The sequence below is a fragment of the Anas platyrhynchos genome, chromosome 1 (genome assembly GCF_047663525.1).
Source record: "Anas platyrhynchos isolate ZD024472 breed Pekin duck chromosome 1, IASCAAS_PekinDuck_T2T, whole genome shotgun sequence".
Lineage (NCBI taxonomy): Eukaryota > Metazoa > Chordata > Aves > Anseriformes > Anatidae > Anas > Anas platyrhynchos.
In genome coordinates, this window is record NC_092587.1 from 283111 (window position 1) to 308166 (window position 25056).

Genomic DNA, 25056 nt, shown 5'->3' on the forward strand with positions numbered 1-25056 from the left:
GTAGTGGAAAAAAAATTAAAATCTCAAGCTCTTACAAGGAAGGGTGAAAAAGCAGAAAGGATGCCAATAGAGCCCTCAAAATAAGCATTTGCTGTCGTCTCAAATCCAAAGGCTACCTTAGACATTAAAAAAATATTTTTGACATTACCCCTTGTATCTAACATCTAATTAACATCTAATTTCAATATTAGCTCTCCTGATAAATTCCACAGAACATCTTTTGTTTTGCAAAACAAACACCTTGTCTGGGGAAATGGAACTTGACAGTTCTGACTACCTCTGCTTAAGTACAGTCTTGCTAGACCAAAGAAATGTTAATACTAAATTAACAACTGGCAGCTATCTAAGTACTAGTAAATGTTAGCTCTTAGTTATGCTGTGAAAACATCATGACAGTGTATCAGTTTCACCAAATGTAATAACCTTAAATGATTATGAAAAACAAACACAAAAAATGAACAGCAAAGAGATAGGAATTATCATTTAATGACATCCCAAATTAATAACCAATAAAGAAAACACATTGTAAAGAAGAAAGGTGAAAAAAATGATTAATAGTTGCAAGAAAAAACACGCACAACTTCAATTTAGGGAACCAATAAAATATCAATTGTCAGTAGCATTCAGGACAGCATGATTTCAGGCTTGTATCAATTCTTACTCAGTCATGAACACATCCACCTTTGGACACTGCTAGTAAAAATAAAAGCAGCAAAAATGCAGAAATAGTCAGCAGATCCTTTTGATCTGTACCTGAAACAAAATAACAGCTGCATTTAATCTCATATAATAGTAAGGAAAGAAAAAAAAATGTTTGTATTCTTAAACAAAGAAGCTCTATGGCACCACTTTGAACAATTAACTTTTTTTGAACAAGTGCCAAAGATTTCACATAGCTTAAACTTAGTCTTAAACTACTCAAAGAGAAACTTGCTTTTGATCCGTGAGAAACTAACACACTGGTTAATTTGGAGCTCAAGTCAACAGAGCTGTAGCAACTATTATCATTGACACTTGTCACGTTAAACTTCAGAAAAAGGCCTCAAGCAAACAAGCTTGTTGTCCTAAGTACATTACAAACGTATCTTCAATGATACAGCGCATCTGAAATTACATGAAAGAAATTTCACTCTGTATGACATGGCACCTTGATTAAAAAAAAAATCTGCATCGGAAGAAGCTATTAAGGGACTGTTTAAATGCATTAAACATTCTCAAAATTAGTACAAGAAGACAGATGTACTATGCAAGGTTCTGCCATGCTCATCAAAACCATACTCATGCACCACCATATAGTATTATTATCAATTATCAGGATGACTGAAAGATTTTGTCCATGTAATTTACAAAGGATATGAAACTCAGTGCTTCAGTGCATAGCAAACCCATAATCTTAGGGTATGCAATTAAGTCTTTGAGTTGCCATTAGATATTTTGTTACAAGGCTTAATGTAAAGAGCTCCAGGCAGAACTTCTACAGCTTCTGTGTACCCGCATTCAACTACCCTTTTTTAACCTTTATTATAGATTCACAATATTTGCATCCTTAAGAGCCACTAACAAATTTCACCAGAAGTACTAACCTCATGGATCAGAAACTCTAAAAGCACAAAATATAAGATGCTTCACAGTCACCAGACTGTTCCACATCTTTCTGTAACTTCTACAGGATGTGCTGCAGGTTTGTTAGTCCAGACTAAACTCAACTGACAAATATGCTGCTTTAATTTAGAAAACAGCTTCAAACCATGCCGGCAAGACTGAAGAAAATCTTTTCTTAGCTTGGATCCAGGAAAGCAATGACGTAAGAGTTACTATTACACTGCTCACCATTGCATTTTTCCTCCCTTTTCCCCTCTTCCTCCTTAAGGAACTGAGAGAACAGAGTAAATAAAAAGAATCTGGAGCCTAGTATAAGGCAGAGCTTATACCCTAGCTACCTATAATTGGAAATAGCAATCCCATTTCCAGCTAATCCTCTGAGGAACTCACCTGTACTGCTCATGCACAAAGTGCTTTAGGGATTGGTGAAGTGCATGGGTATGTATTTGTATCAACTTGTAGTACTGCTCCAAGTACTAGACAAGCTTTTTCTGAAGCGTCCCAGAACCTGCACACTGCATGAACAACAATCCCAAGCAGCTCTGTGTAATGTGCACTAGGTCTTTCCTTCCCTTTCACTCCTCATGACATGTCATGGTTCTATAGCTTGTTATGGGGCTGACCCAAACAGAGTGGCTTGAAGCTACTTCCTGATCAGTAAGCCATACCCCCAGGTAACTCAGGTCAACTCTGTTTCTTCATCCTTGAATACACAGTGAACACGCTCCTCTGCATTGTAATACACCTGACCACAGCGTAGATGTGGCTCCTCCTGCTGGTACCAGAGCTCTTCATTGAACTCTGGGAAGAAGAAGGCAATTTCTCTGCTGGCTGATGCTGGTGAATCTGTTAGAATAGAGGAAAAAGATGAGAGATGATAGTCTTGCACCTCAAAGATGCACTACGTTTCAAACGAAAGGGCAGAATCTGAGGATGTAAAGAAAAGTGCCAGGCTTGGTTGTAACAGGCTAGGTGCACGTGGAATCTGCAAGAGAGATCAAATCATGAATTTTGACACTTCGAACAGAAAGTAAACAAAAGCAGACAGAACACCATCATTCACTCCCCACTGATCTCTAGTCCCACCCAGCACTCGGCCAAGAAAGCCTACCTGAGCCATGAGTGGTATTCCTGGTGTCAGTGAGGCCATAAGCTCCTCGGATGGAATCTGGGACACTGTGTCGGGCTCGGAATACCTTGGTGGGTCCCATCAGGGTTCTCCAGAGGGAGATTGCATTCTCATGGGCCAAGATATAAGCCCACATAGGGCCACTGAGAAAAGGACAAGGAAAGAGCAGAAATAGGTAAGGTTACAACAGGGTATAGCTTTCTCGTTCTTATAAATATGACAAGCTCCAAGAAGCGAAATAATGTAACTGCAGCGCAGTGTTCTCTGAGAAAAGACACAGATCCACCACAACACCAGCAAATAAGACCATGGCTTGGAAACAGACCGTGAGCGTGACCTCCTCCCGGGTGATGACAACCCAAAACACCGGGGATGCCGTTCCTGCAGTTGATCCCTGCTATCTGCCCACCCCTCAGCACATCACAAGCGCCGTGTGAGACGCGTCCCACGCTGAGGTGGGCCCCTCGGGATGCAGGAATGCTCAGGCGAGGCAAGGGTCCGCCTGCTATGCGAAGCAAGCTCCCTCCTGGCGCCCCGCGCTGCCCGCCCGCAGCCGCAGCAGGTACCTGGCCATGAACTCCACCAGCCGCTGGTAGAAGAACCGCCCTGCGGGAGAAAGGCGCCTGGAGTCACGCGGCCCGGCCCAGCGGCCAGGCCCGCCGGCCCCGGAGCCGCGAGCCACCCGCGGGCCGCCTACCCGCGTGCTCCCGGTAGAAGCGGCGGCTCTCCTCCCGCCCGCAGCGCAGCTCCTTGGCGCGCACGATGAGGAACCGGTTGCTGAGGATGACCTCGTGCACGGCCTGTAAGGCAGGCAGAGGCGCGGCGGATGGGCGGGCGAGGCGGGCGAGGCGGCCCGGCGCGGGCGGCCCGGCCCGGCCCCCCCGGCCCTCACCTCCAGCACCAGCGGGTGGGCCACGGCGTCCGGCTTCAGCAGCGCCAGCGTCAGCTGCAGCGGCCTCGCGCAGCGCCCCGCCGCCGCCATCGCCTTCCGCCGCTACCGGGACCTCTGCGCGATCGCGTGACGGCTGCCGCGGGGGCGGCGCCGGGCGGCGGGGCGGGCGGCGGGGCGGGCGGCCCGTGTCGCGTAGCAGCGGGGACGCGGAGGCGGCGCCATGGCGGAGGCGGCGGCGTCGGAGCAGGCCCGGGAGGAGGCCGCGGCCGGCGCCGAGGAGGCCGTGAAGATCATCTGCCTGGGCGACAGCGCCGTGGGCAAGTCCAAGTGTGTGGCCGCGCCGGTGCCCGCCGCCCGGCCGGGCCTCGCGGGTGGTGAGGGGGCCGCGGCCTCACCCTGCGCCGTTCTCTTTCCGCAGGCTGCTGGAGAGGTTCCTGCTCGACGGATTGTATCCACGCGCCGCTCGGGACCCTCCATTCCCAGTCGTGCCGCCGGGGCCGCCCCTCAGCCGGCCGGGCTGTGGGGAGGGGCGGGGCGGGGCAGGGCAGGGCGGCGGGTCCGGCCCGGGGAGCTGCGGCGGCCCTGTGCCGGCGGTCGCTGCGCGGTGAGGGGAGGTGCACCTCCGTCGGCTCCTTAACGCGGTCGCAGCCGCCCCCAGCAGCTCTCCACCTTCGCCCTGACGCTGTACAAGCACCGCGCTCGCGTGGACGGGAAGCCGGTCCTAGTGGGTAAGCGGGGAGTGCCCTGGCCGGGGATCCGCGGGGACGGGGCGGTGCCGGCTCTGTGGAGAGAGGGGGACGCCGATGGTGCTGCTGGCATACGCAGCGGTACGGAGACCCAAAAATACGGCAGGGGAGGTGCTTGCAATGGGCAAAGAGATGCCAAATGGCAATTTGTAGAAGTCAGGGAAATGGGAGAATGAAAGAATCAGAATCACAGAATTGCAGTGGTTTCACACTGATAAACAGGCAAGCTCCACTGTGCCCCTCTGTCACTCCCCCTTCTAACAGAAGTCCCTTCAAAGCACAAACAGTTTGTGGTTCTGTGTGACAGGTTTACATTGCAAGGTTTTGGTAGCTGGGGGAAGGGATGGGACACAAAGGGGTGGCTTCTGTGGGAAGAGCTGAGAAGCTACCCCATGTTAGATAAGAGCCAGTTTCAGCTGGCTCCAAAAGGGACCTGCCGCTGGCCAGAGCTCAGCCAATGAGCAATGCTATTTGTGCCTCTGGAAGAGCAGATTTAAGAAAGGAAAAAAAACTGCTGTGCTACAGCAGCTGGGAGAGAGGAGTGAGAAAAAGTGAGAGAAACAGCCTTGCAGACACTAAGGTCAGTGAAGGAGGGGAAGAAGTGCTCCAGGTGCTGGGGCAGAAGATACTTGGAAGCTCATGGAGGACCATGGTGGAGCAGGCTGTCCCCCTGCAGCCTATGGTGTACTGATCTCCATGGTGTAGCAGATCTCCATGGTGGAGCAGACTCTAGGCTGGAACTGCAGCCTTCAGAGAAAAGCCCCCATTGGATCAGGAGGGCTGGTGGGAGCTGCTGCCCATGGTACAGACCCATACCGGACCAGTTCTTGAAGAACTGCAGGCTGCAGGAAGCCTAGGATCATTTCAAGAAGCATGCATCCCATGGGAGGGACCCCATGCTGGGGGGCAGGGGAGGACAGTGAAGACGAAGGAATGGCAGAGAGGAAGTGTTATGGACTGAATGCAACCCCCAGTCCCCCTTCCTCTGCACAGCTCAGGCAGAAGATGTAGAAGAGGGTGGATGGTGGGGGAAGGTGTTTTTAATTTGGTTTTAGTTCTCACTGCTGTAATTTGTTAGCAGTAGGCAATAAGGTTACATTAATCTTCCCGTGGTGAGTCTGTTTTGCCCATGATGGTAATTGGTGAGCAAACTCCTTGTCCTTATCTGAACCCATAAGCCTTTTTTCATCATATTTTCTCCCCTTGTTCGTTTGAGGAAGGGAGTGAGAGAGTGGCATGGTAGAACTTAGCTGTCCATTAGTATGAAAGCACTGAACTTCTGTACTGCTGCTTGTGTCACTACAATTTCTGCATTTTCAGAAACCACAGCTCTGAAAGGGACTGTGAGATGTCATCTAGCACATCTCTATACAGGGGAAATTCTTTACTTAATGACACTCTTCATGGATACTTACCTATTTCATTTAGTCAAAGACTTTTAACGATTAAGACTGCTCAGGTCATCTATTCCAATATACATGTCCTTACTTCTAGAAAGCTTCTTGACATTCAGTGTGAATCTTCTCTATCCAAGGTAAAACAGTTATTTTCTATGTTTCCTGGGCACTAGAAAAGTTTTTTCCCCTTTCTGCTTGCATCAGTTTTCCACATGTTTGAGTGTTGTAGCTTTTCCCTTTATTTCTTCACCATTTTAGGCTAAATAACCTCAGTTTATTCTGCCTTTTTCACAGGATAGATCTCTGGTGATTCTTGATGCTTCCTCTGAATTCTGTTCAGTTGGTTCATGACTGAAATATGGTTTACAAAATTAGAGATGATCCTTCATCAGACTTGCTAGTGTATATCATTGCTTTGAGTTAGGAAATGCTGCAATTCTTAAACAACCAGTATCTGTACTATAAGACAGCACAAGGTCTCCTTTTTCTGTTTGAGTTTGGCCAGAACCTCCATGTACATCCATTTTTGCCTGATTTCCTCCTTGTTGGAAGGCATTGCTTCTGAGCTTGGAGGAGGTGACCATTGAATATTAACCAGCTTTCTTGGGCTCCTCTTCTTTCCAGGACTTTCTCCCATAGTACTCTACAAAGCAGATCCCCGAAAAGGGCAAAGTCTGTTTCTCACAAAGTCCAGGGTAGCAAGCTTGCTGTGCTCCCTCCTTGCTGCTCTCTGGATCCAAAACTTCACCATTTCACAGTCACTGCAGCCAAGCCTGCCCTTGAGTTTCACATTCTCCACCAGCCCCTCCTTGTTGGTGAGAATGAAGTCTGCAATGCACCTCTCCTCAGGGGCTCTTTTGTCACTTGGAGAAGGAAGTTGTCATCAATGCATTCCTAAAACCTCCTGGATTGCCTATGCCCTGCTGTGCTGTCCCTCCAACAGATAATGTGGCGGTTGAAGTCCCCCATGAGAACCAGGGCTTGTGAAAGTGAGGCTGCTTCTATCTGTCTATAGAGGACCTCATCTGCTTGGTCTTCCTGATCAGGTGGCCTGTAGCAGACTCCCTCTATAATGTCACCTGTCCCTGCCCTCCCTGTAATCCTGACCCATAAGCTCTCAGCTCCTCATTCATCCCCAGGCAGAGCTCCATCACTCCAGCTGCTGATTGACATGGAGGGTGATGCCTCCCCCTCGCCTCCCCTGCCTGTCCTTCCTGAAGAGCCTGTATCCTTCTATTAACACTCCAGTCATGGGAGCCATCCCATGGTCTCCATAAAGCCAATGAAGTCATAGCCCTGAAGGTGTGCACTCTCCAGTGTTATTGGTCTCACTCCCTTCAGTGAGTGACAGTGAGGGAGTTTTGGGCTGTTTGGCTGTGTGCTGAGTCCCCTGCAGACTGTGCTAGGATCCAACTATCCAACTCCTCAGCCTCCCTGATGCTATGCAGCCGTCTCACTGCCTACTGCAGCTCAGCCAGCCGGTGCTGGAGGTCCTCCTACCTTTCGCAGGCAGTTCTGCCACCTGTGCCTGCCCCAAGGGAAAGATCTAGGCTTTTCATGCAGTCAGAAGTCTGCACTGCAGCCTCACCTTTCAGTAGCTCTGTCTTGGTGGAAGCATCATCCACTGCTAGGGCAGACAGCACAGACTGCGCAGCCAGACCCACGGCCTTTGCCCTGAGACAAGTGCCCACCATTCTGCCCTGAGGATCAGGCAAGGTGAGCACCCGTGGCCTGTGCAGATGGGCAGGGAATAGAGCCTGACTGCAGGGTTAAGGTGTTCTCAATGCCTCCCACTCAGCCAGTGGAATGGGGCACCCTCCTGCGCCAACTGCCACACTGTGCTCCTGAGGGGCTGCTTATGGGGGTGTGAGGGGTGGCTGCTGTCACTGCTGGCCTGCCCACACCTTGGCAGCTGCTCTCACCCCAGCTGCTAGCCCCCAGCAGGTCTCTGTACTCCCCCGGGGCTTCCCTGGCTCAGGAAACACCCTTGTATGATGCATACAGAACATGCCTGCCTGGAGCTGATCGCCTAAGTGAGTGCAAGTGAGGATTCTGGAATGGCACATTGAAAGAATCAAGCAATTTTAGAAGCTAAGCAAAACTACCCATTCATTTGAATGAATGCAAATATAGTCTGTTGAATACTTGCCTATATTTTGGGCAGTTTAAGAAGTTACCATCCAGAAAGTCAGATACAGTATCTACTCAGAAACTAACCTGTCTTGCAATACAAAGTAGACACTAAGGTTCCCTTAGTGGAACCTTATTCCCAGTTACTGGCATAATAGTCTTTATGGAGACTGGTGTGCTTCAGTCTAGCTGACAGCATAACTACATCTAGTGGTTCTTACTTGAAGCTGCATAAATTTATACAACATATAAGACACAAATTTTAGCCCATAAATCCAGCAAAAGGAGGGTGAAAAATCTCTACTTGAGGCACACAAACAGAAAATGGCATTAAAATATTGATGACTGTTCAGGTATGCTTCATGATACCTAGTATACAAGGTACTTAATGAATTGGGACCCATCTGTCTCAGGCTAACTTCAAAATTTTAGAAGCAGTTGTGCCCTTGGAAGGAGCAGATTCAGACTGTCTGGGAGACAGTCAATGGAACATTTCATTTAGCAGGCACCTGGCTAACACAGATTTACACAGATGTAAGAAATCAAGCTGTCTCAAGACATTTGGATATTTTTTTCTATTGCCGTCTCTAGTGACAAAGTACCATACGTTGTTACTACTCTTTTCTCCTTTGACTAGCTTTATCTTATTGTTCTTATCTGATGACTTCTCTTTTGCTAGAATGTTTATACCAATGGTGCAGCTAAGAAAATATCCTAGTTTTGCATGATTTCTTGGTACTGGAATGTTTCAGATTAGTGAGGTGAAACCTAATGTGTGACCCTGAGTAGATAGGCAGGTCCCCCTGTACTCGGCTCTGGTGAGGCCGCACCTCGAGTACTGTGTTCAGTTTTGGGCCCCTCGCTACAAGAAGGACATCGAGGTGCATGAGCAAGTCCAGAGAAGGGCAGCGAAGCTGGTGAGGGGCCTGGAGAACAAGTCCTACGAGGAGCAGCTGAAGGAGCTGGGCTTGTTCAGCCTGGAGAAGAGGAGGCTCAGGGGCGACCTTATCGCTCTCTACAGGTACCTTAAAGGAGGCTGTAGTGAGGTGGGGGTTGGTCTGTTCTCCCACGTGTCTGGTGACAGGACGAGGGGGAATGGGCTTAAGTTGCGCCAGGGGAGTTTTAGGTTAGATGTTAGGAAGAACTTCTTTACCGAAAGGGTTGTGAGACATTGGAATGGGCTGCCCAGGGAGGTGGTGGAGTCACCATCCCTGGAGGTCTTTAAAAGACATTTAGATGTAGAGCTTAGGGATATGGTTTCATGTTAGTGTTAGGTCAGAGGTTGGACTTGATGATCTTGAGGTCTCTTCCAACCTAGAAATTCTGCGATTCTGTGATTCTGTCTTTGCATCCTGGATTTAAGTCCTAAGGAAAACAGAACTTAGGGCATTGTATCATCCCCAGCTTGTTTTTTGTTTGTTTGTTTGTTTGTTTTTCTGTCTTATAGATTTCTGGGACACAGCTGGACAAGAGAGGTTCCAGAGTATGCATGCATCCTATTACCATAAAGCTCATGCTTGTATAATGGTAAGGGTAGTGTCCCAGCTGCGATCTCTTGGAATTTTGGCTGATGGTGTCCCAGTTGATACTTGACCTGTATGTTACTTTTTCCAATTGTACTGTCCTATATTTCTTGTCTCTTCCAGTTGTTTTAAAAAACTTTCCTACTTTGTTTCCTCTTCTCTCACCAGATAAAGCCAGTGTAGTTGTGTATGTTTACCTTTCTTGTATCTTTCCAGATAGCACTAATACTGCATTCCCTGGGTTTTCTTTCTTCTAAGTTTCCTTTCTTTCATCACTGCATTTCCAATAATGTGATATGTACAACTAAATGCATTTCTTTAGAAGCAGTTCTGTCAGGTGATGTGAAGGAAATGGCACTCTAATGTTGCTCTGCAATGTCACTTTTGAATTATGTAGTACAAAACTGTTTTAATATGTTCTGCAGGGGTACTACATAAGATATTCTTTTCTGGTCTTCTGCCGTTACTAGTTTCACATACTTTGAGCTTCCCATTTTTCTAGCTCAAATGAGCTTTTTTTTCTGACTCCTAACCCACTTAGATCTCTTGGTCTGTATTAGTGCTCTAACTTTTCACTATATCTCATCACTTGTGAGCATCAGTCAACTTTACTGATATTTTAATGTAATTGTTATATTAGAGAAGCCTCACATCTGACCCTATTGACTTAGCAGAACAGGTCTTTCCCAGTGATACGTCATGGGTGATAAAGTGTCATTGAATGAAATTGAATGAAATAAGCATGTAAAGGAAAATGGGGGACTGTTGCCTGCATCATGCAAAGAACGGGGCTGGCTGCATATTTCAAGGCTTGCTGCATGTTCTCCATATTCTCTTACATGCTTTCTAACAAAGGCCAGTTTCCCATGTTGATGTCCTCCTGGGAAAATTTTATGGATGCTGTACATATGTTTGGTGCAGTAGTTTTATCAGGAGCTGTTGGACCCATGATATAGCTGGTTCTTTTTTGGAAGGTGTTTGATGTGCAGCGAAAAGTCACCTACAAGAACCTGAGCAGCTGGTACAAGGAGCTGAGAGAATTCCGCCCAGAGATCCCTTGCATTGTGGTAGCCAATAAAATTGATGGTGAGTATATCTTCCTCTTTTAGCCTCCCAGAATTGTGAAGTTATTCTCTTCTTACCTATTTGTAAAAGAATGTCATTCATCTGTTGGATCCAGATAAGTTCTTGAATATTAGTCCCTCAAGGGCTGTCTTTTACCAAATAAATAGCTGGGTCCTCTTGTAGCCCTTCATGGTGTCTTATAAGCTCTTGTCCTTATTTTATTAGCAATTAAAATACAAATTTGATCCATTTAAAGTTTATTCAAGCGATGTCCTTCCAATTCTGTCCTTGCCATGCTGCCCATTTCATTCAGCAAGTACACAAAAGCTGGAGCAGTACTTAGTCAAAAATTATAGGATGTCTTGGTGGAAAAGGAGCACGATCTATTCTGCGGCTTTCCCTGATGCAGTCAGTAAATGCCTTTGCATTGCTAATTTAGTGTGCAGGTTTCCATGGGACTCTTCCATGCCACAGTATCTAAATATACCTGCTGGAAAACTTGTTCACCTTCTACTGCAGATGACTGGATGATTGCCTCCTCTTAGGAATGCTAGCTAGGCTTTCATAACTGCTGTTATTTAGGTTGTGATCTGTCTTCTGCATTCCGTGAGAGTGCATAACGCATTGGCTTTCTGCTCAGCATCTAAGAGAGAAGACATATCCATAGGTCCACAGTCTCCTTCTCTATTGTTTTTCTGTAAAGTACCATGTCAGACAGGGGCATCCTTGCTGACATTCATGGTGGAAAGTCATCACAGCTATGAATAGGTGTCTCCATCTGAATAAGGTGTCTGGGCTCCCACTGCAGTTTGTGGAAGTTCATTTGATTCAGTGGTGCGGTTTAGGCTATGATGATCTTACCTAAGAAAAGCCTTTCCTACAGGATGTATCAAGTTAACCTTCAATCCATTGATTGCATGGACTGTACAGGAAGTCCAGACAAAAGAACTTGCTGTTGACAGTCATATTATAGATACTACTTCTGTGTAGATGAATCCTGCTCCTAGTGTTCTACATGAGAGTGGACACTGCTCCAAGAAAGTCTTCTCCCTTGCCTTTGCTGTATTCCATCAGGACAAGGAAACGATCATTCTTAACACAGACCCAGCCTGTGAAATGGTGGAGCCAGCTTCCTGCAAGGAGGTAGAGAGTGGCTGCCTGGGCAGTGCTCACTGGCAGGTGTTTGGTCTGAACTACTTCAGCTGTTGCTTCTGTGAGAGAGGCAAGATTGTCTGGAGTCATCCTCCTTCTGTGCATACAAGCTGTCTGTTAGTCAAAACTTTGAGCTGTTACTGCTGTGTCAGCATGTTCTATAAATATGAAGTAAATTTATTCCAAAACTGAAAGCCTCTGGCCTACTGATGTTGGAGTAGCTGGACCTAATTGCCTGCTAAGTAAAAAAATATATATATACATATATAACAGTTGAGTCATTTGTACACTTGTACAAAATGTACATTATTCATTTGTGAGTTTGTCTTTGATTCACAGTAATATAGGTTACATAACATAAGGGCAGTGAGCAAGTATGGTTAAAACACCCAAACTGGAAGGAGAGGCATGGTTTGTGCTGCCAGTGGTATCCAGGTCTCATGGACACACAGCAAAATCACAGGGATGTACCTAGAAAATATTCATAGTTGCTGCAAAGCGAGTGAGCTGATATGTTCTGAGCTGCAAAACATTATGCATTTATAGCACATCAGAATCTATCTATAATGCAGTAAAACACCGTCGATAAAGCAACAAGAGCTCTTTCCTTTTTTTTTGTCTTCTTGCCAATTGTCTGCTGTTGCTTTTAAAACCCTCTGGCTTCACCTGACCTTGTACTGCAGAGACCAGGCCATGACAGCTAAATCAGACTCTGGTCTCCATCTGTTCCATCATCCCTGCATATGTTGACATTCTGCCTACAGTGATACTTTAATGACCATTTTTCCTTTTTTTCCTCCAGCGGATATGAAGGTGACCCAGAAAAATTTCAACTTTGCTCGGAAGTTCAGTTTACCCTTTTACTTTGTGTCTGCTGCAGATGGCACTAATGTAGTGAAGGTAAAACACAGCTGTTTGGCTCAGTGTCTGTGAGACCTCTCTGTACAGTCCAAGGACATGGAGACTGCTGTAGGCACAGAGAATAGAAAATGTGCTAGTACTTCTGCTTGGCTACTCATGACAGTCATGATAACTAGAGGTAGCTGTAGAGTGGTTTTTTGTTTGTTTGTTTGTTTTTCCTTGGGGTATGGGTGCAGTTTCCACATATTAAAGAAACCCAGTGCCCTTTGCTTTGAGTGACAAGTGTTCTCCTTCTCATCAGCTCTTCAATGATGCTATCAAACTGGCAGTTGCTTATAAACAGAATTCAGGAGATTTCATGGATGAGGTCATGCGAGAACTGGAGGTAAGAAAGGCCCTACTTCCTGCACTCCTTCCTCTTTTAAATGGTTAGTAACTCTGCCCTTTTGCCCCTCAGTAAAAGCAGAATTTATACCAAAGGGTGAAACTTTGCAGGAAGGAGAGATATGCCTTATGCTGGTGACACCACTAGGCTTGTGTGCTGCTCGTATCTAGGTTGGAAGGGGCAAAGTAGCAACCTTCTGAAGAGCTCATGTTGCTCTAGACTGAGCTTGAAAGAATCACAGCAGAGTTTAGCTGTCATGATTTTCAGCATTTCCTTGTCCTACTTCTTTCCAGAGCTTTGACCTTGAGAAGAAGAGTGAGAATTTGTCGGATAAAGAAGAGAGCTTTCCTGAAGAGAAGCCCCCATCTGCCTAAGGACCAGACCCTGAGTCTATCATTTCTCTCTGCTCCAGTTGTCAGGGGCTAGTTAGAGCTGTCCTCCACAGAGAAAAGCAATTTTTCTCATGCCATGAGAACTCTGGTGATGGGCAGCTGGGCCTTTCTCCTTCTTGTGGGGGCCTGACCATGACCTTCGTTGACTGGGCCCTAACCTCCTGCACATCACGGTCAAGGAAAGGGTGAAGTATCCACACTGTTACGAGTTACTGCATGCTTCTTCAAGGCAAAGCTTGCTGGGAGAGCTAAGCCACTGCTGGACCTGCAGAGAAGGGACCTACCCAGATGCTTTAGTAGTATCTACTGGAGAAAACAAACACTAAAATTTTTTCAAAGGTTTGAACTTGGATTCTTCTTGCACTTTTTTTACAAGGCAGTCCAATTACTGTAGAGTTCAACTGCCAGCCCTCCCCATTCATTTCACAACCTAGCCAGTGCTGACTCTCAGTCCACCCTGTTAGCTCTGCTGCAGTTTCTTCGGGTTTCTCTTCCCCGTTCTGTTATGGGGCAACTAGATTGGTAGACTTTTTTCCATCCCAGGCTGATGGATGTGGCTGCTCCTGTATGCATAATGTAGTATGCATTCCAAAGAGCCAGGTACAAGAACACAAATGGAGACATACATGTATACCATTAAAGCAGATGGCAAAACAGAATCACACAGTCACAGAATGGTGGAGGTTGGAAGGGACCTCTGAAGATCATCTAGTCCAACCCCTCTGCCAAGCAGGATCACCTAGAGCACATTGTGCAGGATGGCATCCAGGCAGGTTTTGAATATCTCCAGTGAAGGAGACTTCACAACATCTCTGGGCAACCTGCTGTAATGCTCTGTCACCCTCACAGTAAAGTGCCCCCTCATATTCAGATGGAAAACAGACTAACACCAGTAAAACAAGGTCCTTACCAGCACTCATGTAAACATAAACACCACTTACATGATCGTGAACACAAACACGTAATTTTCTGTCTCTAAAGTTATCAGGACTGGTGTTCAGTGGGGAAATACACATGCAGCTTCACTCAGAGCAGATTTATATAGCCTTCAAATAATAGCATGAGAATTAAGTCCATATACTAGCTGTGGCTGGATGTCAAGCTCCTCAGCCACTCACTGAGACAGGCCTTGGGTCTTTCCAGATCTGAGTTTCCTGGTGCATGAGCTAGTCCACCTTTAAGTTCACAGATGCATTGTGCACACACACGCACAGACACACACAGATCCCACCAGTAGCTGGCTCTGGGGATACTTGATGTTGCCAGCTGCTGTCCCTGAGATCTCTGGGCCAGTACTACCTGCATTCCCTTGTCCCTTTGCACCCTCCTCCCTCAGCAGGCATGGCTTCAGCCTTTTTGGGTGACACTTTCCCCTTTGTGGCCTACAGTGTGCATATTTTGCAAGTGCCAAGTATGGAAATCCTTGCCTTGCACAGGAGATTGAATTAGGATGAGGCATGGTTAGCTGTGAAAATAGGCAGCTTTATTTCTTGAACTAAGTAAAACTGAGTGTTTGTGTAGTCAGAGGAGGGTGGGCGAGACAGAGCAGGCCTTTGGCACTGGGGCTGCCTTTGGATTACCAGGCATTGCCCCTGAAGAAAATGGTTATAGTACGCTGCAGCCTGCACTGGATCATGCTCAGCCGGCTGCTCAAGCATTATTTCTCCTTAGAACCTGCAGGAGATCCTGCAACAAATTAAAGAATTCCGAGAGTTTCTGGCGTGGAAATGGACATGATCTAAATGGGCCTGATGATTGTGATGGTATTGGCTTGTGGACAGTGGTTGAGACAACGACTGGCTGTGGTGTTGAAGTAGCCTCTCCCACTGGACGCAGTCCCATCTGTACCAAGATCCAGTCGTAAAAGTCCTGAGTGGAAGTGTATACTCCAGGCCGATACATTCTACCGCAGCCTGTCCCCCAGCTGGTCACACCAACGAGCCAGAAGTAGTCAGCAGTGTTATCTTTGCACACGAGAGGACCACCGCTGTCACCCTGCAGTAGAGGAGAGAAGCCTAAGCTGTTACTAGGTGTCCACTGTCAGCAGCAGAGCTGGCTCCTCTCTCCCAGCTCCTCCCAGAGCAGCATTCACAGCACAGAAAAGGTCTGCTTGGGTTCTGAGGCCTACAGTGGCTTTTCTGGGAGGAGGTTGTGGGCATGGAAGGTAGGTCTCTCTGTCTCTCCCCTATCTCTTGTGCAACAATCCCAGCTGTGGGAAGAAGGGTGTTCCAGGTGTGGGTCTACCAGGCACCAAGAACATTGCATGGGCTCTCTGGGCAGAGTCTTGGGGATGTGGGACAAGGGGGGCCTGGACAAGGACCTGCAGATGGGGAAGGGGAGGTGAGCTGTGGAAGTGGTGGGGACACACAGCTAGAAGGGTGGTTTACATGTGCTGGTGTTCATTTGGGCAGGAATGTCAGGGCTAAATACATGGCAGTGTGCTGGCTTGTAGCATGCTCCTACCTGGCAGGTGTCGATGCCACCCTGCATATAACCAGCACACAAGTTGTGGGTCTTGATGGCCCCTCTATAAAACTGAGTGCTGTTGCAGATTTTGAGGTTGATGAGATTGACCATGGCCTCCTGCAGGATATCAGGAGATCGTCCAGCTGCAAGCAGATAAGAGGAATTGGCACCTGGCAACTCATTGCCAGTTCTTCCCCCCCGCCTAGGTGAACCCCTTCCCTAAGTCTTGGCTTTGTGTCTTGAGAGGCACTGTGCTGATGTATCCCTTCTGTCTTGCTTTGGGAAATGGGTCAGGCCCATCTCTCTGTAGGCGTACTTCCCCATGGCTTTATCCTGGGTTGTGCCTCTGCCATCAGGGAAGCCCAACCCGTCTCCCCAGCATGCTAAACTTTCACTCTGGACAACAGTTTTTGGGAACTCACATCTTTGCTCTGTGGAACCCCAACCACTGACGTAGCAGTCTGACAGATCCATCACTTTCAGCGAGGCATCAGGCACGCAGGCAAGTTGTATATATTGACTGCACTGGACAGGTTGGTCCAATTCCAGCAGTGCAATGTCATGCCCTGATTTGATACCTCTATAGTATTCATGCATCAGTAGCCGCTTAATATTGCGCACTTCAACCTCAGGGCCCAGCTGAGACAACCGGTTGGCACCGACCACCACACGCCACATCGTGACATAACTGGAAGGAGACAGAGAAAGGGGTCAGAGGGAGGCAGAGCCATGTCCTGTAGCAGCCCAGCAGTTCCCCTGCTTTGTGGAGGAAAAAAGAAAGCAATGGTATGAGGGCCGTGATAGCCCTTGTATGCTTTGGGCACAAGGAACATTGACGTGGAGGCTGCTAGGAAGCTTGGTATGAACCAAGCCTTCTCACAAGCAGCTCCTCAGCTGGGTTTTGCAGTGCCCAGGCACTGGCCATATTGCAGGGAAACAGATGGGCCCTTACCTTGCATTTTCGAAGCAGTGTGCTGCTGTGAGGACCCACTGTGGGCTGATGAGGGACCCTCCACATACATGCCCAACACCTGAATACCAGGGATTTTGGATGCTGACGATCCAGGGCCAGGCTCCTGGCTGGGCATTCGTGCCGCCCACGACGCGCATCATGCCATAGTGCCTGGCCATAGGGCGGAGCCCGCAGGTCCTGTAATCAGAAACTCTTTAGTGCCTTGCTCGCCTTTCCTTTGCTCTGTTCATGCTGAACGTGAGCCACCTTCCCTCCCCATGAGGCACAGTGTGGACAGTGGGGCCCCTGGGTCGTCTCTGGCCATGCCCATTTCTGCTTTAGCGCTGTGGATGAGTTGTGCCAGCAGCCTGGATGCTGGTGAGGAATCGAGCTTCCCCCATGGGGTCTTGGAAGCTCTGCTGTGGTACAGGGGACAAGGGGACATCCTCCAGTGAACTCCATAAGGGTCCCCCCAGGCTCCCTCCCAAAGCCTCAGACGACTCACCCACAGTTTCCTGACGTGCCTTGCACAAGCCAGCCCATGGCCAGCAGCAGGAGGAAGGGCAGCACATTCATCATTCCCAATGGCAAGAGGCAGCTGCTCGTGCCCTGGGCTTGTTGCAACCAACACAGCAACCGATCGTGGTGTGGTGCCCGCGTTGCCCACGGAGCCCTCAGCGCCAACGCCGATGTCACAGAGCCCCTGGTTCCGGGTGCCGGGCACGGCTGTGCCGGTGCCACCTGGGTGGCTGCATAGGGGGGTTCCAGGCAGGAAAGGAGGTGGAAGCTGGGCTTGGGCTCAGCCCAGCCCCAGACAGACACCCTCTTAATGCTCTTCTGGTGGCACGAGCGTGTGCAGGCCACATGGCAGGCACAGCTCATGGCTCCAAGCACTGCCTGCTGACAGCTAGCAGGAGACACCAAAGCATGATTTTGTAACCTCTGTGGGAAGCTCACTGCCACCCTGTTCTCTGCAGCTGCTTACCAGCAGGTTCTCCCCAAAGACACACACCAGAGAACATAACTCCTGTAGACAGTATGCATGTCTGAGCACTGAGGAGCTAGGCTGGATACAGCTGTGGCAGATGAGCAGAGATGTGTAAGCTGAATAAGCCAAGCATACCAAAGCAGGGTTAACCTTCCTACACAACTCAGTGGAAATGCACAGCTTACACACACTATGTCAGCCATAGTAACATCCTGTAGCAGGATTCACATACTCACCTCACGTACTATCTCCACTCTTAATGAGTAATATTGTAATTCTTGGCCAAGTCTGGCGATATCTGTTGTGGAGTCTGGAATATGTGGCTAAACACACATAGTTGTATTGATATTCCTCCTCTCAGCTCTACATTCTCCATGGCTTTGCTAAATACTGCATCAGCCTCTTATCAGCTTGCTTCCTATTGCTATATGGGTGTATCTTGTTTGCATGCTGGAATGCTGGGAAGTTACAGGAGAAAGGCTGGAGCCAGCCACTTAGACTGCAATTTTTCCAAGCAGGACTGGGTCCCCAGAAAGAAGAGAGCAGTGACTTTACAGAATCACAGAATTGTAGGGGTTGGAAGGGACCTCAAGAGATCATCAGGTCCAACCCCCTGCCAAAGCAGGCTCCCTAGAGCAGATTGCCCAGGTAGGCGTCCAGATGGGCCTTGAATATCTCCAGAGAAGGAGACTCCACAACCTCCCTGGGCAGCCTGTCCCAGTGAAGAAGTTCTTTTGCATGTTAGTGCGGAACTTCCCATGCTCCATCTTGTGGCCATTGCCCCTTGTCCTGTCCCCACAAACCACTGAAAAGAGGTTGGCCAAATTCCACTGTCCCCCACACTTAAGATATTTGTAAACGTTAATACGATCCCCTCTCAGTCTTCTCTTCTCCAGGCTGAACAGACCCAGGTCTCTCAGCATTTCCTCATAGGGAAGATGCTCCAGGCCCCGTATCATCTTTGTGGCCCTCCATCAGACTCTTTCCAGGAGATCCCTGTCTTTTTTGTACCAGGGTGCACAGAACCGCACACAGTACTCCAGGTGAGGCCTGACCAGGGCACAGTAGAGGGGGAGGATCACTTCCCTTGACCTGCTGGCCACACTCCTTTTAATGCACACCAGGATCCCATTGGCCCTCTTGGCCACCAGGGCACACTGCTGGCTCATGGCCAACCTGTCACCCACCAGGACCCCCAGCTCCTTCTCCTCAGAGCTCTTCTCCAGCAGGTCATCCCCCAGCCTGTACTGATATATGCAGTAACAACCGCAGACTTGAAGAACAGCAGCTGTAAAGCTTGTGAGAGGTGGGGGAGTTTCCTACTGCTACCTATGCTTGTGCAGATGGATGTAAATTCAACCTGGTTCCTTCGATGACAGAAAAGCACAAGATTCAGCCTCTGGCTGAAAGTGGAATAACTGTTCTCAAGGCCCTTGACGCTGATCATGGCTTTATAGGCACCAGAACTCGGCTCCAAACAAACTGGACTCAAAACTGCCGTGTCTGAAAATTGACCTGAAGGTGGTGCCCCACATCTGCTTATAGTAGACAGAAGGCCTTAGAGAAGATTATTTCTTTTCTGTGGATACAAGACCCAGGTACTTGTAATGCCATAAGGAATCACAGCTCCTCGGGAGCCAGCAATTGGAAACACCACATGTCTAGGGCCAGCTACTGGGGGGGTCACTGTGCACATGCATTTCACTAGTTAACTTGAAGCTGGCCTAGCTCATGAACAAGAGGAGACTCTTTCTGTTGTGTGGATGCAGCCCACCTGGTTGCAATCAGCTCCAGCAGAGGGCATTTACCTTGCTATCAACCACAGCCCCCAGATCCCTCTCCACAGGGCTGCCCTCCAGTGTCTCATTGCCCAGTCTGTACACATAGCCAGGGTTGCCCCATCCCAGGTGCAGGACCCAGCATTTGCTCTTGTTAAACTTCATGTGGTTGGTGATCGCCCAGCTCTCCAATCTGTCCAGATCTCTCTGCAAGGCCTTTACACCCTCAGAATCAACAACTCCTCCCAGCTTAGTATCATCAGCAAATTTACTCAAAACACCCCTCTAGTCCTACATCCAAGTTGTTTATGAAAACAATGAAAAGAACTTGCCCTAAAATGGAACCGTCGGGGACCCCACTGGTGACTGGCCACCAGCCTGATGTAACCCCATTTACCATAACCCTCTGAGCCCTACCCATCAGCCAATTGTTCATCCATCATGTTTTTATCTAGCAGTATATGCTGGACATTTTGTCCAGTAGGATCCTAAGAGAAACGGTACTGAAAGCTTTACTGAAATCCAAAAAGATTACATCACCTGGCTTCCCTTGATCAACTAGATGGGTGATCTTATCATAAAAGGAAATCAAATTCATTAAACAGGACCTACCCCTCATGAACCCATGTTGGCTGTGACCTATGACTGCATTGTCCCCCAGGTGCGTTTCAGTAACTCCCTAGGAGACTTCCCACCTAGACATATACCTTCTGCAGTATCTGTACAGAACCCTGCCCCATAAACTGCCAGGACCATCCATCTCATTGTTCATCTTGCATTGTTTCCTTAGCCATCAGAAAGTGATGATGCTGCAGCTCTCAGCTGTTCATCATACTTCCAACTGAGTTGAGATCTCCACCGGGGCATGCCCTTTGCTTCATCTTAAAGATGGTCTAAAAGGAGCTGTGCTAGCTCTGGTGATGATGCTACACCCTGGTCCCTCCCCGATCGAGTCGGAGTTTCTGTCAAGAGACCTCAGCTTGAAGGTCCAACAAATACTTGCACATCCAGCAGGGTTGGTAACCTTCCAACCCTGCAGCTCACTATGCCAGCACTCTGTCAGACGTGTCACTGAGCCAAACTTCCAAGGTTAAGCTCGATTAGTTGCGGGGGAGGGTCTGGCGCATTTGGGATAGGCACCACTGTGAAGCAACAGAAGGGGATGGAGCAGCAAGAGGCTAGGAGCAGTGGCAGCAGGAGGGCTTGGGAGTACAGTTTGGTATGCAGCAGGGTTGCAGAGCAGGATCCCTGCCCTTCCTGATTTGACTTTCTCCAAACTCCATGTGCTGTTCAAAAAGCATCTTCTGCAGTTTGATGTCCTTCAGGACTTGCCAAATCTCTGGCCCTGCAGCACTCTGCAACAAATCATAGTTCTCGGCAGGGTCTGACTCCAAGTCAAAGAGCAGTGGTGGCACATGATGGGTCAGTGGGGTCAGTCCATGGCAGGCTTGGTCTGGGGTGGTATCACTGTGAAAGGAACCTGCAAAAGAGATGTCCAGCTGTTACTCATCTTTTGACAACAGAACCAGGCAGGACTTCACAAAGCTGCCCATGCAGAGGGGTGGCAGGACTAACCTTGTGTGAAGTAATGGGCCTTGTACTTCCCAAGTCTGACAGCAAACGGGCCATGCAGCGGATCAGGGGACGGTGGGTAGAAGAACATGGTCTGACGGGGACTCTGTGGGAAGCAACAGAAGTGATCTTGTCTGTGCAGCCATGAAGCTGGACAATAGCCCAAGTACAAGACCATGCAGAGGCACCAGGGAATCACAAAGAAGCCCTGACACTGCAGCCAGAAAATGGCCAGAAAATGGGGAAGCTAATGAGCAGCAGCATCCTGTTTGTTCCCTGCTCATTGCTACAGAGGCTCCTGTCCATCCACTGCAGCCACAGGGACTAGGCTTCACAAGATATTGTGGTTGTTACAGTGTGCCCCAGAGCAGACCAGGCAAGCCCATGGCATGGTGCAGACCAGACAAAATCTCCCAGCTCACGGGTTGCCCCCTGACCCCTCAGCTGGCACTGATCATCAAGCACATAGCTCAGGCCTCCTACCCAGCTTTCACGTACCGCACCAGCCAGAACTGGCCTGCAGGACTCACCTTCCCTGATCCAAACAGCACTGGACTGAGGTCATAGCCATCCAGGGTAACACTGGGAAGATCCGCTCCAGCCAAGGCAGTCAGTGTTGGCAAGATGTCCAGGGTGCTTGCCAGCTCATGAGTCACTCCTGCCACCCACAACAGCAAGGCACAAAGAACGGTTCAAATGCTTGATTCCACTCTCATCCCTACCATCCTCACTTCTCTCCCCTCCTCTGCTTGTCCCAGGGCAACTGAGTTGCCATGACACCCCTGCCTTGGCTGGTGTAAGCACACAAAAGGCACAGGCAGTGCTGAGTCTCACCTGGAGTGATACGGCCTGGCCAATATGCTACTGCTGGTTCCCGCATGCCACCTTCATATGTTGTGCCCTTCCCGCATCTCAGAAGGCCAGAGCTTCCTCCACGTGCCATCCGCATGGTAGAAGGGCTGTGAGAGAGAAGAACCACCTATCATCAGTTTCACAGGTCCTCACGACCCCTTCCCTGCTTGCCAGTGGGACCATGACAAGAAACACACGGTGCCAGTGACACTGACATCCTTTCCAGCCTTGTGAGGCAGGAGGCATGGGAGGGGTGAAGAAGCTGTGCAAGACACTTGAGCAGGGCACTAGAGATTGAGGCCACCCACACATGAAAGGAATCTGGGGATATTCAGGCTGCATAGTCCTGGACCTAAGCTGGTGCAGCTTCTGCTCGTGAGGAGTACAGCTGATTGATGAGAGCAAGGAGATCATGCAATAGGTCCTCACCAGAACATTGCCTCAGTTCAGGTCACTAGGATGTCACCTGGGACCTGCCACGCCATGTCAATGGGGCCCAATATCATGGTAGTACAATCTTATCAATTGATGAAGTCCCTCCAGTGAGCCCACTCACCCATTGTCAGAGGTGAAAAACACCAAGGTTGTGTTCAAAAGACCATTCTCTTGCAGCGCTTGCAGCAGATGTCCCACTGAGCCATCGAACTCTGAAAGTGCATCACCAAATGGCCCACGCTGTGACTGTCCTGCATACTCCTGGCTTGCAAACTGGGGGTAGTGTGTATGCTGGAGAAAAGGCAGAGAGGGTTGCTACACAAACTCCCAGAGTTGCATTTCATTCCCAACTCACTCAGGGACAGCAAAAACCCCAGCTAGGCTGCAGATACATGGCAATGCCCAAGACATAACAAGGGGCATGCCCCTAAGTTTCAGAAACACCTCTCAGAAAAGGTACAAAGAAGCTGAGTCCCGGGCAGGATGCGTAGACTCAGACAGTAGTAAGTTTTCCCAAATGGACTACTGGCCAGGGTAAACAGCCAACGCTCCAGAAAGCACCCACGCAAGAATATCACCAGAATGGTGCTGCCACAGAACCTGGGCATGGGAACACTGACCCCAAATCAGCCAGGGGCGGGGAGTTCACCCATCCCTCATCCAAGTATTGACTGCTCAGCACAGCCCAAACACCACAGGAGCTGAGGTGCTTCCCAGCTCTCTAGAGCTAAACAAAGGCTTCCTCCCCCACCCTCAAACCTGGAATAGCCCTCCCTCTCTCGTACATGGGAGGCATAGTAGAGAAGGAAGGGCAGGCCTCTTTGTGCACAGTCAGCAATGAAGTCCCGAGAAAATTTGTTGTAGAGTGGCACCAGATCAGGGAAGGAGACTGGCTGTTGCACGATGCTTTGGTTCCAGAGCAGTGGGACTGGCACAAGGTTCTGGTCACAAGTCCCAAAACACTTGGTATCTGGTGGGAAGCAGGTGAGATTCTGACAGGGGCCCTGGAGAGAACAAACAACACTGCCTTTCACCTGTTCTGCAGGACAGTGAATGGAAGGGGACAAAGAGACTCACAGCAACCTACCATCAGGTCCTACAAGAACCTTTTGGACAACCACTCTCAGAAGCCCAGGGGTCTGTGTCCACCCTAGCACCATCCAAGGACCATGCTGCACCAGTATCACTTTCTGCTGACAGCAGTTCAGATATTTCTGTGCAGCCCAGAAGCTGACCTTCCATCCTGCAATCCACTAAAGGGTGTATGTCCTCAGGCACAACTGCTACCTATGTTCTGCAGAACTGCTCTACCATATGAAAACCTCAGAGGTCTTTCCCCACCAACATCCATTTCCCTGGCCTACGGCCACCCACACCCATCTACCCATGCTGGCACAAACTCAGCCTACACATCCTCAGACACAAGGTTCACCTCTGAGGCACTCCCCCCACCTGGTCCTGATGCACCCTCATGGGCTGGACCCATCTCTCACCTGGTCATGGGAGTACGGCACTCCCAAGAAGTGGTCAAAGCCCTGGTGGATGGGCAGGAAGGAGCCATTAACGCCCACACCAAGGTGCCACTTGCCAACCATGGCTGTCGCATAGCCCTTGGCCTTCAGCACCTCTGCAACAGTGACCTCAGACAGCGGCAGGCCGCCCCGGGACTCTGGGTCAAACACGCCGGGGTAAATCCCGGAGCGCATCTGGAACCGGCCGGTCAGCAGGGCTGCCCTGCAGAAGAGATCAGAGAGGCAGGAGACAGCCGTGAGTCCCGGCACAGCACAGTGCACGCCCCGCACTGCTCCGCAGCCCTCACCTCTCCTCACAGCGGGCCCCTCACCCCTAGGGACCCAGAGCCCCGGCTCCCCGCCCTCACAGCCGCCGCTGCCAGCCCCCTGCCACAGGGCCGCCTCCCGCGGCGCCGGGGCTTCACCGCCCGCCCCTGCAGCACCGCGGGTCGCCCAGCGCCGCCTCGGTGCCTCCCCCCGGCCCGCAGCAGCTCCAGTACCGGGCCGGGCTGCACACCGGGGCGCTGCTGTAGAAGCTGGTGAACCGCAGCCCCCCAGAAGCCATCCGGTCCAGGTTGGGCGTGGCGGAAGAAGGGTGCCCGTAGCTCCCCAGATCCCCGAAGCCCAGGTCGTCTGCCAGCAGCACCACGAAGCTGGGGAGGGCGCCGGCCGCCCCGCGCAGCGCCGCCACCAGCAGCAGCAGGGCCCGCAGCGGGACCCAGCCCCGCGGCCCCATGGCGCTGCCGCCGCCCCGCGCGGGCTGTGCCGGGCGGGCGCTCAGCTGACCCGCGCGGCCAGACACGTGACCCCGCGGGGCGTGCCGGGGCGGTGGCGGCCGGGGGGGGGGCTCGCGGCGCAGAGGGGGCCCGGCCCCGGCCTGGGGCCGCCGGGAGGCTGCTGGGGGGGACGGTGGGCGCCTGGGAGCGAGGCAGCGAGCGGGGCCGGGCTGGGTGTGCCCTGGCCAGCTGGCCCGGCCTCTGCTCCGAGCTGCGTGCTCCCGGGTCGCTGCTGTCGGGAGGGAGGGAGAAGTGGCCGGGCTTCTCCCGGGGTGCCTGCAGGGCACAGCATCAATAGAGCGAGCTTTGTTCAGGGCAGACTTGGCCCTGTGGGAGTCCTGGTGCTTCTCCAGTGAAGCGTGTCCAGCAGTGACAGAATTCCGTGCTTACCAATAGGGGCTGCTGGCACTGCTTGGCATGTAGAAGCCCATATCCTTAGAGGTCAGTGACTC

The 25056-nt window shown here is 50.1% G+C and overlaps 4 protein-coding genes across 8 annotated transcripts; 1 reads left to right on the plus strand and 3 right to left on the minus strand.

Moving 5' to 3' along the window:
• Window positions 1-470: 470 nt before the first annotated feature.
• Window positions 471-3781, minus strand: NME6 (NME/NM23 nucleoside diphosphate kinase 6). Of its 2 annotated transcripts, XM_027462032.3 has the most exons (6): window positions 3624-3781; window positions 3429-3531; window positions 3298-3337; window positions 2714-2874; window positions 2271-2448; window positions 471-753 (listed from the first exon to the last, which is right to left on the minus strand). In XM_027462032.3, exons 1-5 carry the CDS (start codon window positions 3711-3713, stop codon window positions 2282-2284), a joined length of 561 nt encoding a protein of 186 aa, XP_027317833.2. In that variant the 5' UTR covers window positions 3714-3781; the 3' UTR covers window positions 471-753; window positions 2271-2281. The 2 variants fall into 2 exon arrangements, with proteins under 2 accessions (XP_027317833.2, XP_027317829.2); XM_027462028.3 differs by having other exon boundaries at window positions 471-2448.
• RABL2B (RAB, member of RAS oncogene family like 2B) lies at window positions 3759-13620 on the plus strand. 2 transcript variants are annotated; one of them, XM_027462057.3, is made up of 8 exons: window positions 3759-3950; window positions 4042-4071; window positions 4272-4351; window positions 9344-9423; window positions 10394-10505; window positions 12439-12536; window positions 12799-12882; window positions 13176-13620. In XM_027462057.3, the coding sequence occupies exons 1-8, from the start codon at window positions 3844-3846 to the stop codon at window positions 13254-13256; spliced, it is 672 nt and encodes a 223-aa protein (XP_027317858.2). In that variant the 5' UTR covers window positions 3759-3843; the 3' UTR covers window positions 13257-13620. The 2 variants fall into 2 exon arrangements, with proteins under 2 accessions (XP_027317858.2, XP_027317860.1); XM_027462059.3 differs by having other exon boundaries at window positions 3777-3940.
• A 1115-nt stretch (window positions 13621-14735) lies between these two features.
• LOC101793578 (acrosin) lies at window positions 14736-20306 on the minus strand. Of its 3 annotated transcripts, none has more exons than XM_038183499.2 (5): window positions 20166-20306; window positions 16693-16890; window positions 16163-16428; window positions 15738-15883; window positions 14736-15269 (listed from the first exon to the last, which is right to left on the minus strand). In XM_038183499.2, the coding sequence occupies exons 1-5, from the start codon at window positions 20228-20230 to the stop codon at window positions 14925-14927; spliced, it is 1020 nt and encodes a 339-aa protein (XP_038039427.2). In that variant the 5' UTR covers window positions 20231-20306; the 3' UTR covers window positions 14736-14924. The 3 variants fall into 3 exon arrangements, with proteins under 3 accessions (XP_038039427.2, XP_071891761.1, XP_027317843.3); XM_072035660.1 differs by lacking the exon at window positions 20166-20306 and adding an exon at window positions 17917-18652; XM_027462042.3 differs by lacking the exon at window positions 20166-20306 and adding an exon at window positions 17198-17357.
• On the minus strand, window positions 19959-24617 carry ARSA (arylsulfatase A). The gene is made up of 8 exons (XM_038183495.2): window positions 24329-24617; window positions 23811-24051; window positions 23103-23321; window positions 22439-22608; window positions 21865-21989; window positions 21561-21688; window positions 21034-21136; window positions 19959-20938 (listed from the first exon to the last, which is right to left on the minus strand). Exons 1-8 carry the CDS (start codon window positions 24562-24564, stop codon window positions 20637-20639), a joined length of 1524 nt encoding a protein of 507 aa, XP_038039423.2. The 5' UTR covers window positions 24565-24617; the 3' UTR covers window positions 19959-20636.
• Window positions 24618-25056: the final 439 nt, after the last annotated feature.

Bases quoted from the DNA above. Each gene is read 5' to 3' on its own strand.
- LOC101793578 (XM_027462042.3), bottom strand. From the start codon at position 17,271: ATGATGAATGTGCTGCCCTTCCTCCTGCTGCTGGCCATGGGCTGGCTT. The intron at 15,884-16,162 runs GTGAGTTCCCAA...ATCTGCTTGCAG, and splicing joins GGGTTCCACAGAGCAAAGAT to CTGGACGATCTCCTGATATC. The intron at 15,270-15,737 runs GTAGGAGCATGC...CCTCTACTGCAG, and splicing joins GTGGCATCGACACCTGCCAG to GGTGACAGCGGTGGTCCTCT.
- NME6 (XM_027462032.3), bottom strand. From the start codon at position 3,713: ATGGCGGCGGCGGGGCGCTGCGCGAGGCCGCTGCAGCTGACGCTGGCG. The intron at 3,338-3,428 runs GTAGGCGGCCCG...TTTCTCCCGCAG, and splicing joins CTTCTACCGGGAGCACGCGG to GGCGGTTCTTCTACCAGCGG. The intron at 2,449-2,713 runs GTAGGCTTTCTT...CTATTCTAACAG, and splicing joins GAATACCACTCATGGCTCAG to ATTCACCAGCATCAGCCAGC.
- RABL2B (XM_027462057.3), top strand. From the start codon at position 3,844: ATGGCGGAGGCGGCGGCGTCGGAGCAGGCCCGGGAGGAGGCCGCGGCC. The intron at 4,352-9,343 runs GTAAGCGGGGAG...TCTGTCTTATAG, and splicing joins CGGGAAGCCGGTCCTAGTGG to ATTTCTGGGACACAGCTGGA. The intron at 10,506-12,438 runs GTGAGTATATCT...TTTTTCCTCCAG, and splicing joins GGTAGCCAATAAAATTGATG to CGGATATGAAGGTGACCCAG.
- ARSA (XM_038183495.2), bottom strand. From the start codon at position 24,564: ATGGGGCCGCGGGGCTGGGTCCCGCTGCGGGCCCTGCTGCTGCTGGTG. The intron at 24,052-24,328 runs GTACTGGAGCTG...TCTCTTCTGCAG, and splicing joins CCGGTGTGCAGCCCGGCCCG to GGCAGCCCTGCTGACCGGCC. The intron at 21,137-21,560 runs GTGAGTCCTGCA...TGCTTCCCACAG, and splicing joins TGCTGTTTGGATCAGGGAAG to AGTCCCCGTCAGACCATGTT.